Here is an 18,287-nt window from a genome sequence, read left to right as displayed (position 1 = left end):
CTGATGTGGGGCCCACTCAATTGGCACCATATATAGAGGAGTTTTGATCCAGTCAGGACTCTGTGTCATTTCAAAACTTTCAATCTCAAAATCTACTTTTAAGTATCTTTTGAAAAAACTTTTATTTTCAAGTTTTAAAATCGTTTTTGAAAATTCAAGTGGGGCCTACTCGAGGGGGCACCACATTTGATAAAGTCAGGGTTAGACTAGAGTTAGTCAGTGTCCTAGTTAGATTAAAAGTTTAGACGAGTCAAAACCCATTTTGAAAATCCATTTTATTTAAGGTCTTTAACCATTTGTTTTTAAAGGTTTTAAAACTAAAGTTTTAAAAAACAATGTGGAAAAATGCCAAGTGGCGCCACATTTGGGAGTCTTTTAGTTTAGTTAGGAGTTTAATTAGAGGCTAATTAGGTTAATTAGGTTAGGGGTAGTATTGTAATCCTTTATGAAAATCGCCTCCCTATCCAATTAAGAAGAGAGTTTGGATTTTTTCAAACTCTCTTAATTAAGGAAACCTGGAAAAAAAATCTATTTATAGATGCCCATAGGGGGGTCGACCCCCTATTCTTCTCCTTTTGGATTCTTGGAGCCTCTCTCTCCTCTCTCCTCTCTCCAGCACTTCATCTTCTCCATTGCAGCTGCAACCCCGAAGGTGAGTTCCTTAATGGTTTTTCATAGTTTTATTAGTTTTTTTTTATGTTTTTTTATGAGTTTCACCATTGCCGCCCCTCTTTCATGGTTTTTAACCATGGATTTCAATCAAGAACACCATGATTAATCTAAGAAGATGATCTAACTCAGTTTTACTGTGTTTTCAAGGATTCTAATCCCTTAGAACCACATTTCCTATATTATTAACCAACGAAAACATAAGATTTACCCGTTCAATGGGTTAAATCCATGTTTTTCAAAGGTAAGATCAAATCCAGCCATGGATTCCCTGTTTTCTTTTTATTTTTGTCATATTAATGTCAATTACATATGTTCCTGCATTGAAATAGATTTCGTTTTGCTTCTTAGGTATTTTTGTTTTGTTTTTTATTATTAAATCATGTTTTTTTAGGGCTTTCTTAGATTTCCATGTGTTTTGATTCTAGAACTGTAAAAAGCATGTTATTTCGCATTTAAATCTTTGTTAGAAATTACTGATTTTTTTTATATGTGATCCACAGATATGTTATTGAGTCTCTGCAAAAAAATCAAAGGTTTCGGGATTTGTGAACCCTGTCAAAAAAAAAGAAGATCAAATCATGATTTTCAGGTGTTAAAATCACTATCGAAATTCATAGGTAACTTGCAAGTGCATTATTTCTCTCATCTGAAGTCTGATTTGTGATTCGTAAAATGCAGTAGATTCGTGTTAATGCCTATTATTTACTGTAATTTGCCTATATTTTTATATCACTGTTCACTATTTTTCCTCTGTCAGAAAGTCAAATCCATGTTTTAGAACTCGTTATGATTTACTAAAACTCTAATTCAACTTGTGTTGATCATAGATCCTTAATCGTAGATCTGATTCATGATCTGTAAAAAGGGAAGTTCATTATTTACATGTCTGTTATTAACTGTTAAAATTTCAGAAATTTTTGATGAAGTCTGTTATTTTTTCTTATTTTTGCAACTGAAAGTGCCCGTTTTGATCAATTTTATACTCATTAAATTTATGTCCAGATTGCCGGAACAATATCTTCCTAACCGAAGATGATTTTTCTGATCCGTAAATGGAAGACTCTTTGCTTTACTGTCTATTATGACTATGTAAAATTTTATGAATTTCCATGGTTTATTGACCCCTGATTCGGGTCTGACACAGAAACTGGTACGTGCCCACGAGTAAAAATAACATATTTTAAGGTTTTAATGCAATTTTCAAATTGAAATAATATCAAAAATATATTTTTATGATTCCAATCCAATTTTAGGGTTATAAGAAATGCATATGTCAATTTTTATCAATTTTGAATATCATTTGATGCTTGGATGAGTTAAATTGCAAAACAGGATACTCGTAGGATCCCGAAACACTGCCAAAATCATGATTTTCATGATATTTCTGATTTTTTGGGTATAAGTTCATGTTTTTAGGATTTGTTCGTATTTAGAATCATATTAGGATGCTTCATGGTCGATTTTATGTTTATTTGATTTCATTTAAACCCTAAATCCCAAGTTTTCACCAAAATAGTTTCTGAAAACCCTGATTTCAAGACCATAGTCTTGCTATTAAGGGCATTTTGGTTATTTGATTTCAACTTTAAAATTCTAAACTTTGATTTTTTCATTTTTAATCATAGCATACCATATTGTGTTTGATTTATTTTCATTTGAATTCCCAAACCCCATTTTTATAAAATATATTTCTAAAAACCCTAATTTCAAGGTCATAGTCTTGCTGATAGGGATATTTTGGTCATTTTAACCTTAATTTTGAATTTTTCAAATCTTATTTTCATATTTCTTTAATTTTATTTCCTATTTCATTATGTTTATCTCAGGGAATCATAGAAAAAGGCTTGTCTAGATAAATCCAGTAATTTGCAGATATTGCTGGATAAATCTAAAAAAGCCGACATATCTTCACTAACAAGCTTTTCTAGTTTTGCAAGAACATTTAAGGAGAAGACTTTTCATTTTATTTCTCTTTTATTCAATTCAAATGTAATATCAAAGTTGTAATATTTGGAATAAGATTTATATTTCCTACTTAAAATAGGACTGCATTGCATATAGTTTAATTTTGCAAATTTCAATATCTGATGTTTGTTATTCATGCACATATTTCAAATTCACCATGGTTGACACGAATGGCAAGTGCACAAGCTCTTAAGGATTTGACAAACTCGGTGAAATTCATATTTATGGCCATAGTCAGAATACAAATGAGACCCAGATTTGTGATGTTCGTATTAGCCACATTCAGCCTACACTCTTAGGCTAACTTCAAAATGCACTGTATTTTTCAAAACCCAAAAGGATTTTCTCAATTCTCCAAAGAAATATCTTTCAAATCCATATTCATTCATTCAATTTGCATCATTTTCTTAATTCAAATTCCAATTTCAATCCAGAGAAATCGATTTTCTCAAAATTTTCTAAGTCTTACTCAGAAATCGATTTTCTCAAAATTCTGAGCTTTCAAGTGATATTTCAAATATTTCTCAAGTTCAAATCACGATTTTCTAAGTCATAGTATCTTCAATTTCAAAGTCTGAATTCAAAGAAATCAAATTTTCCAAAGTTAATTGAAATTCCTCAGAAATCGATTTTCCTAAAACACTTGGATTCTTTAGAAATCGATTTTCATTTTCCTCAGAAATATTCTCTCACCATGATTCACGATTTTCCAAGTGACATCCTTTCCAAGAATTTTCCAAGTATTTCAAATATTCAAAGCAAACATCATGTTTTCAATTTGCATTTTTAGAAAATTCATAGCACATGCCTGATTCTTTGTGCATTTAGGAAATAGAACATGATTTAGACAAGTTAAGCAAAACTAAGCACACTTTTGATCCTTGGTTCGATTACCCCTAGTAAAGGCGACAGGAACGGTTGAACCTCGTACCGACAGGCGAGTCTCATTCTTCGGAATTATCCCGCATTTTAAAATGGAGGTGAGTTATTTTCAAAATCTTTTTCAAATGTCAGTTTGATTTGCAAAAGTAAAATTTTGCAATGATAACACCCAGCATAGAAAACACGTCCATCGTCTCCCTCCGGCTACAACAACGATTACCTCAGTAACAATACAAGATGAGAAGCAGACACAACTCACAAAAGAGAACGCAGTCTCCAGCACAAGGTTTGAGATGTTGGAGAGGGAGAATAAGGACTTACGGAAGGAGGTGAGCAATTTGGAGAGACAAATACGGACACTGGTAGAGATGTTGACCAGTGTTTATAATAAGTTCGAGGGAACCAAGAGGCCACCGAAGATAGAGAGTCCACCAAGAAAAAGAAAGAGATGATTGGTATGTCATAGTCCATATGAGTCGTCAAGTGCCACTGAATAAATGATAGTGATTTTTTTTATCCCAATAATTATTTGTTGTAATTTTATAATTCTTTATTGTAATTCTATAATTGTTTTTATAACGTGATATTCTTTAATTATTTAATTATTTTTTTTAATAATTGTAACACACAAGTGCCACCGATCATTGTAATGTTTGTCCTTCATAAGTAAAAGTGATCGCATTTATTTTTTATAAGATATCACGATTGGCTTGCAATCAATTGTATATAAGAGATCGCGATTTGTTTTTTATAGAAGGTGTTCTATCACGATCTATAAAGCCATCTCACCTAAACCCATAAAATAATCGAGCCAAATCTGTTTGAATATCCTATTACGATTTTCCTTCATGAGCTTTGTCCTAGGGAACGATATGTTCCATCGTGATTTATACAATGACATTAAAAAATGGCGGACAAGAAACAATAAACAAATCTACATGATGCTTAGACTTAGTAAAGAACAAATCAAGTTAACTTGACCGATACAGACGTCATTATGTATATCGCTCTAGGACAATATCTGGTGTAATGATTCAGATACAATACATGTACAACGATGTCTTATCGCGAATTACACAATGACTGATAAAAATCGAAAAGTAGAAAGAAAAAATCGTTGAAGGTTATAGTCTTACTAATATATTTATGTTGTATACCTGGGCGTGGGAGCATATTGTGGCCTTGCGACCTTAGTGTTGCCCTGCGATTTGTGGTTTTCTTAAAGATCGGTTGGTGGTCTAAAATTAATGTAAACCATTTACCTCATTTAATTGTAGACCATCTAAAATGAACGGTGACTCTTCTCCGCTGCAATAAAACGTTATTTCCTTGTTTACAACTCAGACCATGCCATCCGCGTCCAAAGCACCATTTAATCTCTATCCATTTGAAATGACACATGTATCGCAGCCATAATGTTAAAAAGTCCAACAAGCTTACCTTGTTTGTCATCTTTTCTCTTTTTCTGTGCATGAGTTTTGCTGCTGCTGCTGCTGCTATTGCTTCTTTTCACCAATCTGTATTGTGATTCCCGATGATAGCATAATTTGATGAAATGATTCTGTTGTTCAAATTTTAATTAGTTCTGATCGATGATGGTTCTGTTTGTTAAAATGTAAAAAATATATATAATAATAATATTCATATTATTATTATATATTTATGTAATTTTATTTTTATTTTTATTTTTCTATATTTTTTACTTTTTTTTTACTTTTAAGAGTCTAGTTCTAGTAGAACTAGACTTACATTATTAGTTAAGTTTCACTTGAAACTTAACTAATAATGTAACTGTTGGACTAGTCCAATGGTTACAAGTATAGCGCCTTAAGAGCTCACCTCTCTCACTTGTATATAAAGCAGTGCATCCCTTCTTGTAATTCATTCCAATGCTTCTTAAGCATTTTGTGCTTTCATATCAATAAAGAATATTTTATTTCTTCTTTTATTTTACATTATATTCTTTTTAAGGGTTATGCTTTAGTATCTTTTTAGACACCTTTCTCGTGCGGATCTACGTTCGTGTTTGGAAGATCCTCATTTCATTTTATGGTATCAAAGCAAGGTTCATCCTACATCGTGAAGATTTTTTGTCTCGTTTTCTATGCCAAGCTTGCAAAGATGTTTTATCACCTTGGTTGAGGTTTTTAAAGCCTCTTTTGAAGGAAGGAGAGAAAAAAAAGGCTTGTTGCATCAAAATATCGTGTTTGCTTTCTCTTACTCTCTCTTTGTCTTTATTTATTTATTTTCTCCTTGTTTTATCACCTTTGTAAAGGATGATGATCAAGATAAAATCACCATCATACCCATAAAGCTAAACAACACAAATTATGTAATGTGGGCTTCAATAATGAAGCACCACATATGAGGAAAAGGGTTGTGGGGCATAGTAGATGATTCTGATTCGGAACTTAAACTTGTTCTCACCAAAATAGAAGGTGATAAAAAAGTTCCCTTGACAGAAGGAGAAAAATGCAAAGCCTTAGCCAATTATGAAAAGAGTTGGAAAGAATGGAGAATAGGGCATGCTAAAATTATGTCATGGCTAATCAATAGCGTTGACATAAAGAAATGTTCTAGTCTTGCCAAGTTTGAACATGCCGATAAGGCATGGGAATATCTCCAAAATATGTGTTCCCTAAAAGATATTGCACATGTGTGCAATCTTCAAAAGAGGGTTAGATCTATGACCCAAGGTGACAAAACTATACGAGAATACTATAATGAATTATCCGAAGTTTGGGGTGAATTGGCTATTTTAGAGCCAAAATGGCATTATCCAGAAGATATTGAGCTCTGACAAAAACAACTTGATATGGAGCATTTTTATCAATTTGTAAATTGTCTAAGACCGAAATTCGAGTCAACGAAATCGGTGCTTCTTCATCGAGGAAAAGTTTCCTCTATTGTCGATACTATAGAGGAATTAACTATAGAGGAAAACAGAATCAAGAAATATACTCCAAAGGTTGAAGATGATTTTGTTCTTGTTGTATCCAGACCAGGGAATCATGTACGATCATATAGACCACCCCATTTTAACCGCCAAGGTGGTGATTATGACAAGAAAAAGGTTATTTGCCATCAGTGTCGTGAACTGAGACACTATAGGCCTCAGTGTCCTATGCTTAAGGAGCTCAGAGAAAAGAAAGTTGTGATTGCTGGATCGGAGTCCAAAGATCAAGATGCATCAGTCTCTATGGCCCAACTAATAGAGATTCTCCAACCTCTCATCAAAGGAGCTTCCTCATCAGAAGCTTCGACTGGGGCAGTTGCTTCATATTTTTTCAATCCAGGTAACTTTCCTTGGCTTCTTGACTCTGGTGCTTCATTTCATATAATCTCAAATGATAAAAGTTTATCCAAATGTGTTAAAAATAAAACAAGTGTGTCAAAAGTTTTTACAGTTGATGGAACTTCTCTTGAAATAAAAGGAATAGGAAATTTTTTAAAAAAATCATAAAACTGAGAAAATTTTTGTTCTAAAAGTAAGATTTATTCCCAAACTAAATTTAAATCTATTATCCATTTCTTAAATATCTGACCATGGTTGTAATATTTCCTTCTCTTCTCATGGTTGCTAGATAAATGATCACCAGTCAGGAAAGCTGATTGGGAAAGACCATAGAGAAGGACTCAATTACATAGATTTTTGGAAATGCCAAAGAAAGCTTTTTGTTATAACATTCAGAAAAATGAGTTGGAGTTGTGGAAGAAAAGACTTGGTCATTCTCATATAGCCAAAATTCAATATTTTCCAAATCTAGGAAAATTTTGTAATTCTGAAATATTTACTTGTAAAGATTGTATTCTTGGCAAAATAAAAAAATTATCATTTCAGAATATAACTTTTATTTCTTCAAGACCACTTGAATTAGTTCACTCGGATGTTTGGGGTCCTGCACCAATAATATCTAAAGGAGAATTTGCTTATTATGTTATCTTTGTCGATGATTATTCCAGACATACATGGATTTACTTTCTAAAATATAAGTCTGAAGTATTTTCATATTTTCAAACATTTTATAATATGGTTAAAAATAAGTTTCAAAATGAAATTTCTATCTTTCGCACAAATTCAAGGGGGGAATTTTTGTCCACGAATTTTAAAAATTACCTTAACTTGCATGGCATCACACATCAAAAGTCTTGTCCATATACGCCCCAACAAAATGGGCTGACAGAACAAAAACATCGTCATATTATGGAAACCACTAGAACTCTATTAATAGCAAATCAAGTCCCAAAAGATTTTTTGGGCAGAAGCTGTCTTGACTGCCACCTATCTGATTAACCGAATGCCCTCTTCTTCTTTGCAAAATATACCAATCGAAAAACTTGTGAACATTTCTCCAGATTATTCTAGACTGAGAGTATTTGGATGCAAATGTTTCATATTTAAGGACAAAAATGATAAACTTTCTTCCCATGCGATTCTTTGTGCCTTTTTAGGATATGCTGAAAATAAAAAAGGATATAGGTGTTTTGTCTTAAAAAATAATAAGTTATATGTATCAAGAAATGTTTCTTTTCTATAAAAATAGAGCTTCTTTGATTTTGAAAAACCAAAGAAAGTCACAGAGTACTCCTTTTTGTTAGATCTAACATCAAAATCTGATCATGACTATAACTTTGATGATGATCAAGGTATTATTGACCTTGATTACAATGTTGACAATGAAGAAGTTCATAGAGATACTAGTATACAATATTCAAGACGATGAGAGCCTAATCTTCCATGTGCATTTAAAAGATATTCTAAAATTTCAACCAGAAGGTCATCCCGAATCTCAAGGCCTTCAGGAAAATTTGTGTCATACGAATCTTTTTCTCCCACATATAGGGTAGTTATTGCATTAATTTACTCATATGAAGATCTTTATACTATCAAGCAAAGAATGATGTCAAATGGGTAGAATCCATGAAAACTGAGTTAGACGCACTTGAAAAGGCTTCTACATGATCTATTCAAGACCTTTCACTTGAGAAGAAACCTATAGGATGTCGATGGGTTTACAAGGTTAAAACTAGAAGTGATGATACGCTTGAAAGATATAAAGTCCGTCTTGTGGCCAAAGGTTATGCCCAAGAATATAGCATTGACTACGAAAAAACCTTTGCCCCTGTTGCTCGTATGACAACAGTTAGAACCTTAATTGCCTTAGCTTCCATCAAGAAATGGACCATATTTTAGATGGACGTCAAAAATGCATTTTTAAATGAAAACCTAGTTGAAGAAGTGTACATGGAAGCCCCTCCCGGTCTCAATATTCCTAAGGGTAAAGTCCTTCGCCTGGAAAAAGCTTTTTATGGCCTTAAGTAAGCACCCAAAAGTGTGGTATGATAGGTTTAGTCATGTTATAATTTATATTGGTTTTCACTTCTGTTTGACTGACACTGCTTTGTTTATTAAGAGTTTTGATGCAGGGATCATTATGCTTCTTCTATACGTGGTTGATATGATCATCATTGGAAGCGATAAACAGGGAGTTGAAAACATCAAAAACCTTCTTAAATCTCATTTTGAAATGACGTATTTAGGTTTATTAAGATATTTCTTAGGTATTGAAGTTGCTTACTCTCCTAGGGGTTATCTACTATCTCAAACTAAATGTGTTTCTGATATTGTTTTCAGGTCTGGCATCACCGATGATAAGAAAATAGATACTCCAGAAGTTGTCAATGTAAAAATGAAGATTGATTATGGAGAACTCCTTGAAGACCTTACTCCTTACAGACAGCTAGTCGGAGCTCTTTCCTATCTATCCATTATCAGACCAGACATAGCACATATTGTGCACACAGCAAGCCAGTTTCAGCATGCTCTCACACCTGTTCATATAGGAGCAGTTTTGTGTATCATCAGATACCTCAAGACCTCTCTTTCGAGAGGGCTCTTTTGTCTTCTACTTCCTCACTTGATTTAATTGCATACATTGATGCTGATTGGAGAGGTGATCCTAACAACCGACACTCAGCCACTGATTTTTGTGTTTTTTTAGGTAAATCTTTGATATCGTGGAGATGCAAAAAGCAGCAGAAGGTCTCTCTCTCATCCACAGAAGCCGAATATCGTGTCATGACAACCACGATCATGGAAGTAGTTTGGCTCAGACGCCTGCTTGCTGATATGAGAGCAGAAGCAACACAAGCTTCACGTATGTGTTGCGACAACAAAAGTGCGATCTACATTGCAAGCAACAGAATATTTCATAAACGCATCAAGTACATTGAAATGGATTGTCACTACGTCAGAGAGGAATATCTACATGGGACAATTGACCGGGCATATGTTACCTCAGAATATCAGTTAGCATACTTCTTTACAAAGCCTCTCGTTGCTCCCAGATTTTACTTTCTCTTAGACAAACTTTCGCTCATTGTACCGTAAGTTTGAGCGAGAGTGTTAAAATGTTAAAAATATATATAATAATAATCATATTATTATTATTATTATTATATATTTATGTAATTTTATTTTAATTATTTTGTATTTTTTATTTATTTATTTTACTTTTGAGAGTCTAGTTCTAATAGAACTAGACTTACATTATTAGAGTCCAACGGCTACAAGGAGAGCTCCTTAAGAGCTCTCCTCTCCCACTTGTATATAAAGGGGTGCATCCCCACTTGTAATTCATTATAATGCTTCTTAAGCATTTGGTGCTTTCATATCAATAAAAAATATTTTTTTTCTTCTTTTGTTTCCCATTATACCCTTTTTAAAGGTTATGCTTTAGTGTCTTTTTAGACACCTTATCGTGCGGATCTACATTCGTGTTTGGAAGATCCTCATTTCATTTCACTGTTGTTCAATTTCAATCAGTTCTGGATTGGATGCCCAATTATCTTGTGCCTCTTTGAGCTTCATGTCAACCCTCTAATTGTTGGAGGTACACACAATATGGGTTGGTTATGCAAGATCGAGAACACATATGGCTGATCTAGGAAGGAAGATTGTCCAATTTGAAACTGTTTTTCAGACATGTATATCTGCAGTTTTTGATAGCTAGAATACCAACATAAATATGGATAGGGCCATGTAAAACCCCAGCTTGCTTATCCAAGCAAAACTCTGCGTGGGTGGAGAGAGAGAGAGAGAGAGCTCACCAAAGCATGTATCACCTTAATTTTCAATAGATAATGAAAGTCTGAGTTGAGAACGGAGTAGCAATAATTGTGTTATTTGATGTACAACTGAAATTTTCTGGTGGTTAAAATAACGTTTTGAGAGATTACAAATACATTCATGCAACTATGCAGAACATGGTATCCCAAGGCATATAAATTACAGCATGTTGTAGGGCCTCTGTACTTGTAAATCAAGACATACCTTTTAGTTGCACCAGCCAAAAGGTATGTCTAGTTCTCCAGCTGCTAATACCATGATCAGAGTTGAAAGTTTGCTGTCCTTTGTCTGTTCAGCCAAACAGTCACAGGCTTTAAATCTTATTTCTTCGAGTTTTCCTTATCCATTCTTGCCTTTAAAATATTTTATGAAGTGCTTTTCCTCCCTGCAGTACTTATATATGACTTTATAAACTTCGATCAAGAGTTTAGGGAATCGACTGGTGAAGCAGTCATCAAATCCTTCCGGCATGTTTCCAAGGTGATCCTGTTACATCAATCAGAAAGTACCTCAAAAGACAAGCCAGTTTTAATCACTGCCACATGGAAGACATCAGTGACTCAGCAATCAAGTTCTAATGGATTAACTCAATTAAGATTATATTATTTCAGAAAAAAACTCAATTAACATTATAATATTTTATCTACATGGTAACAGCAAATAACAAGTAAAAAAGATGAAAACTACAATAGGAAAAGAAGAACGAAATTTAATTGACATAGAAATCCTTCGCCTCAGACCATTTTTGCTCCTGTATATCCTCTTCTATACTAGTCTGACTGGAAAACTGCTGAATCTCAGTATCTATGTGATGCAGGAGCATTAGGATCCATGCCCCCCCATGCGAAGAGTGGGTAAGAGATCCAAATCCAAATTTTTAATCCAAAATGCAATACGAAATTTACCTGTTCTGTTTCCTATCCATTTGGGCCAATTCGGGACCTAAGGGTATTTTGGTAATTTTACCTACAATAATTTTCTGAAGATCTTGAGTTATATATCAAAAAATCATTTTTGTATTTGATTCTTATTTTGCAAATTTCAGAACCTCGAACAATGTTGTAATAATTTTATTTTTTTTATTTTTTATTTTTTATTTTTTATTTTTTGGTAGGGGTTGGATCTTACGAATCCGGATAGTTCTAGTATCCGGTAAGATCCGTTTTGTGGTACTAGAGGGTGCAGTGGGTCCATGGGTATATTTTTATTTTTTAAGATCTGGATCTGGATCTATTTTCTTGATAGAGCCCCCCCCCCCCCACATGACACGTGGCTCCATTCGTTTGGGCCTCGAGGGAGGTGGCCACTTGTGTGGCCAACCATGGGCTAGCCACCTCTCCTCAAGCCTCATTAGGCTGGAAAGGAGGTGCCACCCACCTTGGCCCATCCTCCTCTTTTGGATGGCTGCTCATTGGATGGCCAGGAGGATAATAAGACAAAGAGATTCAAACCTTGGCTTCCCGTTAGCCTCCTAGGAGGTGGCCACGACATGGCCAATGAGAACCAAGTTAGCTTATCTCCTACATTTAAAACCATTCCAGCAAAAATCAAAGGGATCTTTTGCTAACTTGAAAAAAAATCTGGAAAAGAATGGAAGGAAGAAAATAGAGAGAAAAGCATGGAGAGAAAATTGTGAGTTTTTGTTTAGAGAACTTGTGAGGTTGAGGGAGTGAGTTTGAGATTTGAGAGAGAAGGACGAGTCTCCTTCAAATCGCTATTCATTGGACGCCATACCAAGTAGAGTCCTTCCCTTGGTGTTGTTGTGCATGTTTGCTTGCTGGGCCAGGGCTGGACGAGTGGGACGCCCTCAATTAACGTGCCTTTGTGTTGGACTTGACGAATCCAAGTCATATATCAGTCATTTTCCTGGGTTCCTTGACAATTTTTTTGTGCATTGTCACTTGTGTGAGTTCTAATCCTAAGAAACAAAAGGTTTATGTTGATTAAATTTTAGTATTTCATGTGTGCTCAAAAAATCTACTCCAACTGAATTTGGTGGTACAATACAATCTGATATTTACGATTATGTTTAGAGGTTCAATATTAGAAATTGTTGTTTGAAGTTTAGATCCAAAAATCTGTGGAACGTAGTTGCATAAACAGTAAAATATTTAATACGTTGTGGTGAATTATGGATGTCTGGTTCGATTTTCAGAATCACGATTTAGATTCATTGGCTGTTCTGTAGTACAGCCGGTGACTGTGTTAATGCTGCTCCCTGCTTTGGTCGCTCTCGATTGAGAGTGCTGACGAAGACCAGTCCATCTGTTGTTGGAGTAAAGCTCTCAATTGAGAGTGCTGACGAAGATCAGTCCATCTGTTGTTGGAGTAAAGTCTGATTTATTTCATCGGACTGTGCAGCATCAATGGGGAATTTGTGTGGTTCCTTGTTCAGCTGAGTTCGAACAATGCATGTGTGTGAGTCGACTTGACTCAACGTTCTGTCATATGTCTGATTGGAAATCACTATTCAACTGCTGTATAACATTCCAGTTTGAACATCCTAAATCGAACTGAACTGTGCGTGAAACCTAAATGTAATTAGGCATGGTCACAGACTTCCTAAAATTTAATTACCAGAACTGAAAAGGGTGTTAGAAATTAACTGTATTTACTGTTTGTGAAACATCTAGTATTAGTTCCGTTAGTGGTTGTTTGTCGTCAACAGTGTTGTGGTTGCATCATCAGCATTGGTGTGGGTAGCAACATTGTTCGTCATTGAGAACCAATTCTACCGTCTCAACCTATATATATATATATACAACAACAACAACAACTACGCCTTCATCCCAAAACAATTGGGGTCAGCGATATGAACCAAAAAAGAAATTCATTTTGGGTCTTCCACATGAATCCTTTTCCTCCAATCATTTCTATCCAACGCCATGTCCTCGGTGAGGTTCAAAGCATTCATATCCTTTCCTATCATCTCCATCCAAGTCTTCCTAGGCCTACCCCGACCTCTTTTAACTAATGTATTTTCCCATTTCTCCAACCTTCTAACTGGAGCATCATTAGGCCTTCGCCGAATATGTCCAAACCACCGTAAACGATTCTCTCGCATCTTATTTTCAATGGGTGCAACACCTACCTTCTTACGTATCTCTTGGTTCCGAATCTTATCTTTTATTGTATTTCCACACATCCATCTAAGCATCCGCATCTCAGCTACACTCATTTTTTGAATATGATGTCTCTTGGCAGCCCAACATTCCGTACCATATAGTAAAGCGGGTCTAATAGTCGTCCTATAAAACTTTCCCTTCAACCGCAATGGCATTCTACGATCGCACAACACTCCAGTAGCACTTTTCCATTTCATCCACCCAACCTTTATCCTATGATTTACATCTCCATCAATTTCTCCATACTTTTGAATGATGGATCCCAAATATTTGAAATAATCATTCACCGGTATATCTTGCTCACCAAGCTTCACTACACTCCCATCACTACTTTGTTGCTTACTAAACCGACATTCCATATATTCAGTCTTACTCTTACTCAACTTAAAACCTCTAGCTTCCAATGTCTGTCTCCATAATTCTAACTTAGCATTAACCCCAGCTCTAGACTCATCAATCAAAACAATATCATCAGCAAACAACATACACCACGGTACATTTTCTTGAATTGATCTCGTAAGATCATCCATCACTATAGGAAATAGGAAAGGGCTTAAAGCAGATCCTTGATGTAACCCAACCGTTATAGGAAAATTGGTTGTCACCCCTCCACAAGTGCGAACATTGGTTACTACTCCTTCATACATATCTTTAATTATATTAATGTACTTGAGAGAATCACTTTTCTTCATCATTGTCCACCAGAGAACGTCCCTAGGTACTCTATCGTATGCCTTCTCCAAATCAATAAAAACCATATGCAAATCTTTGTTCCTTTCTCTATATCTCTCAATAAGTTGTCTAAGAAGATGTATAGCTTCCATAGTTGATCTTTCAGGCATAAAACTAAATTGATTCTCCGATATCATGACAACCTTCCTCAACCTAGACTCAATCACCCTCTCCCAAAGTTTCATAGTATGACTCATGAGTTTTATACCACGATAGTTTGTGCAATCTTGTATATCACCCTTATTCTTATATAAAGGCACCAAAGTACTCTTCCTCCACTCATTAGGCATCTTATTTGTTCGCCAAATCAAGTTAAAAAGATTTGTCAACCATTCTAAACCTTTCTCTCCCAAGCATTTCCAAGCCTCGATAGGTATACCATCTGGGCCAACTGCCCTTCTTGATTTCATTTTCTTCAAAGCCTCTGCAATTTCTTTCTTTTGAATCTTGCGCATGAAGTCACGATTTATCTCATGAAAAGGAATGGAGAAGTCTCCAAGATCTTGAGCATGACTATCATTAAATAGCTTATCAAAATAATCTTTCCATCTCTCCTTAATCTCCTCATCTTTGACTAAAACCCTTTGCGTTTCATCTTTGATACATCTAACCATACCCAAATCCTTCGATTTCCTATCTCCCATCTTTGCAAGCCTATAAATATCCTTCTCGCCTTCTTTGGTATCCAACTAGTCATAAACCTCCTTATATACCTTAGCCCTCGCGTTTCGAACAACTTTTTTAGCTTCCTTCTTTGCTATCATATACTTCTCCAAATTCTCATTATCACGACTCTTACTTAGATTTCTATAACACTCTCTTTTAACCTTAATAGCTAATTTGACATCCTCGTTCCACCATGATGTATCCTTACCTAGTGGTGCACCGCCTTTAGACTCACCCAATACCTCCTTAGCTACTTTTCTCATACCACCCGCTATCTTATTCCACATTGATTCTGAATCCTCCTCGAGACACCAATCAACTTCCTTAACTACCTGCTCTACAAACATTCCTTGTTTAGCTCCTTTCAGTGCCCACCACTTAATTCTAGGATCTATCCTATGTCTATCCCTTTTGCGGCATTGTCTAATTCTAAGATCTAAAATTAAGACTCTATGTTGTGTAGCTACACTTTCTCCTGGTATAACCTTACAATCGATGCAACAACCCCTATCTCTCTCTCTAAGTAGGAAAAAATCTATCTGACTCGTATTAACCCCACTTTTAAAAGTTACTAGGTGAGACTCCCTCTTCCTAAACCAAGTGTTTGCTAAGATCATATCATAGGACAAACAAAAATCTAAAATCCTTTCTCCACTTTCCTTTCTTTCTCCTATACCATAGCCTCCATGGATATTCTCAAATCCATCCCTACTAATGCCTACATGTCCATTAAGGTCACCGCCGATGAAAAGCTTTTCTCCATAAGATGTCTCTTGTACTACTCCATCTAAATCTTCCCAAAATTGATGCTTAATGGAATCATCTAAACCTACTTGAGGTGCATAAACACTAAAAATATTAATAATATCCGTACCTAATACTAATTTAATAAGTAAAATTCTATCACCCTTCCTACGGACCTCAACTACATTATCTATAAACTGACGACTCATAACAATCCCTACTCCATTCCTATTCCTATTTATTCCTGTATACCAAATCTTATATCCCCAAGGTTCTATCACTTTAGCTTTCTCACCTACCTATATATATATATATATATATATATATATATATATATATATATATATATATATATATATAGTCTTAGTGAGTCTAGCATAGTTAGTGTTTTTATTTTCGGAAAAAAAAACAACAAAAATATTTTGTTTCAAAATTAATTTTCTCCATTTAAGTTTTATCACTTCTGCATCATACACTTGGCGTGTACGCGTATCCGCGAGACCGACCTCTTGTACTCAGGTCGTGTCTACATCACTATGTCTGTGTCCATGCAACATAGCATAAATCTTCTTGAGGTTTCTGTTTTGACATTTTACCAGATGACAAAAAGACAGCATGTAAAAGGTACCAGAACCACTTTCATGCTGTAACCTTCTTTGAAGTCCAAAGACCCCAAAATTTTCTGCTTCAAAAATTACAAGAATGACAGTATTTGAAGCAGAAAAACACTTCCGTCCTTTCATAAGGAACTACCCTCTCCCTGCATCTCCGCAGAAACTTACCATCTACTGATAATGATCATGTGAAGAAAATTCCATTCACCAGCCTCATATAAGTGCAACTTAGGAAGCCTCCTGCAAGTGCAACATAGGAAGCTAACTTCCTAAACTTACTACGATGCTTGGAAATTTACCACAGGATACCTAGAATTTATAGTGTCAATGATTACATACAACTACCAGGGATGATAATCACTCACAAGAATGCAGGAGGACAAGACAACCAATGCAGGAATAAACCGCCAGTACATATACTAATTGGAAAGTGTCATGGGAACAACAAAATACTAGATCCACTTTTTCTTTGTTGTCTGTTTCTAATGCATCAAATTTATTCCTATATAAAAGCACTAGACCTAATGCTTATTATTAACCTTTTATAAGCCTCTCTTTAGTTGTATGGATAAATGTTAGTTTTGAGATGATTCTAAGTGCCAATCTTTTTGCTCATCAGCATTTTTGTTAGGTACACTGAGAAACGAAAGGTGGTTGAAAGTGCTTGAAGGTAAACATCAACATTCAACATGATCATCAACCATGCTTGTGACATGATCCAATGATCAGGAGCAAATAAGAACAGAAAATGATTCCACATCACTTATTTAAAGACTAGCCCTCCTATCCAACAAGAAACACCACCACACAATCACAAACAGATTATGCCAGTTCTGTCGATCTGGAGCCATTCATGCTCCCAGCTAAATAGAAGCTTACTTCCAGTCAAAGTTACCATAAGCTCATAGATAGGTGGTTATGCAGTTGTGAATCTGGGGCCGGATCCAACTCCAGCGAAAGGCAAGTAGAAGAAGAAGGGGAGTTGGGATATTCAGATCTTATCCAAGATCCAGCATACTATAAATACTTGTTATGGGGTTCTTGGGAGTTGATGAGTTGGATGATTGATTATTATTATTTTTCCTAAATTTATGCATTAAGTTTCTTTATTTTCCATTGCTTCTGCTTCCGTAGCGTAAATCTGTAGTAGTAGTAGTTGGTAATGTAGTATTTCTTTGTGAATCGAGATTTTTCGATTTGCATCAGGCCGGAAGTGTGTTTCTCCAAAACTCGCTTCGGAAGTGCAAAACTACTCGCTTCCGAAACTTGATAGGAATCTCTATTCTCCCACGCTTCTCCTATGCTTCCCACGTTAAGATGGATGAATATATATATATATATATATATATATATATATATATATATATATATATATATATCACAAAATGGTGCAGAACCCAAGACATTCCAAATTGTAATCCAAATGCCAAATTGAAATACATTTGAAACTAACAAGATACAAACCAATGTCACATGGGTGCGGGTACGGGTACGGGTGCAAAAAGGGTGCGGAGCAATTTTAAAAATTTTGGACACGGGGACACGGCTATATATATATATATATATATATATATATATATATATATATATATATATATATATATAACAATAATAAGACTTGGTCAAAGTTGTGCCCATTAGGGTGTGAGTTTTCTCCAGAGCCTGCAAACGAGAAACTAAGAGAAGAAAGAGAGAGAGGCTGCAATGAGTCACGATTTCTGATTATTAGAAATTGTGACCTGTTTCATTAGTATATAG

The 18,287-nt window shown here is 35.1% G+C and overlaps 1 protein-coding gene across 3 annotated transcripts in view; it reads right to left on the bottom strand.

The window, feature by feature from the left end:
• Positions 1 to 10,638: 10,638 nt before the first annotated feature.
• LOC149817971 (serine/threonine-protein kinase/endoribonuclease IRE1a-like) overlaps positions 10,639 to 18,287 on the bottom strand; it is a 45,364-nt gene continuing 37,715 nt past the window's right edge. For 2 of the 3 annotated variants that reach the window (XM_089985804.1, XM_089985803.1), the window contains exon 7: positions 10,639 to 11,134. In XM_089985804.1, coding sequence (XP_089841930.1) covers positions 10,988 to 11,134 — 147 coding nt within the window. In that variant the 3' untranslated portion in view covers positions 10,639 to 10,987. Of the gene's footprint in view, positions 11,135 to 16,697; positions 16,770 to 18,287 lie in introns of all 3 variants that reach the window. The other variant, XR_016427409.1, reaches the window with a different exon arrangement.

This window comes from Nuphar pumila, chromosome 13, assembly GCF_984573655.1.
Source record: "Nuphar pumila chromosome 13, dmNupPumi1.hap1.1, whole genome shotgun sequence".
NCBI classification, from domain to species: domain Eukaryota; kingdom Viridiplantae; phylum Streptophyta; class Magnoliopsida; order Nymphaeales; family Nymphaeaceae; genus Nuphar; species Nuphar pumila.
The sequence above is the reverse complement of the archived record's forward strand: the minus strand, read 5'-3'. Positions and strand labels throughout refer to the sequence as shown.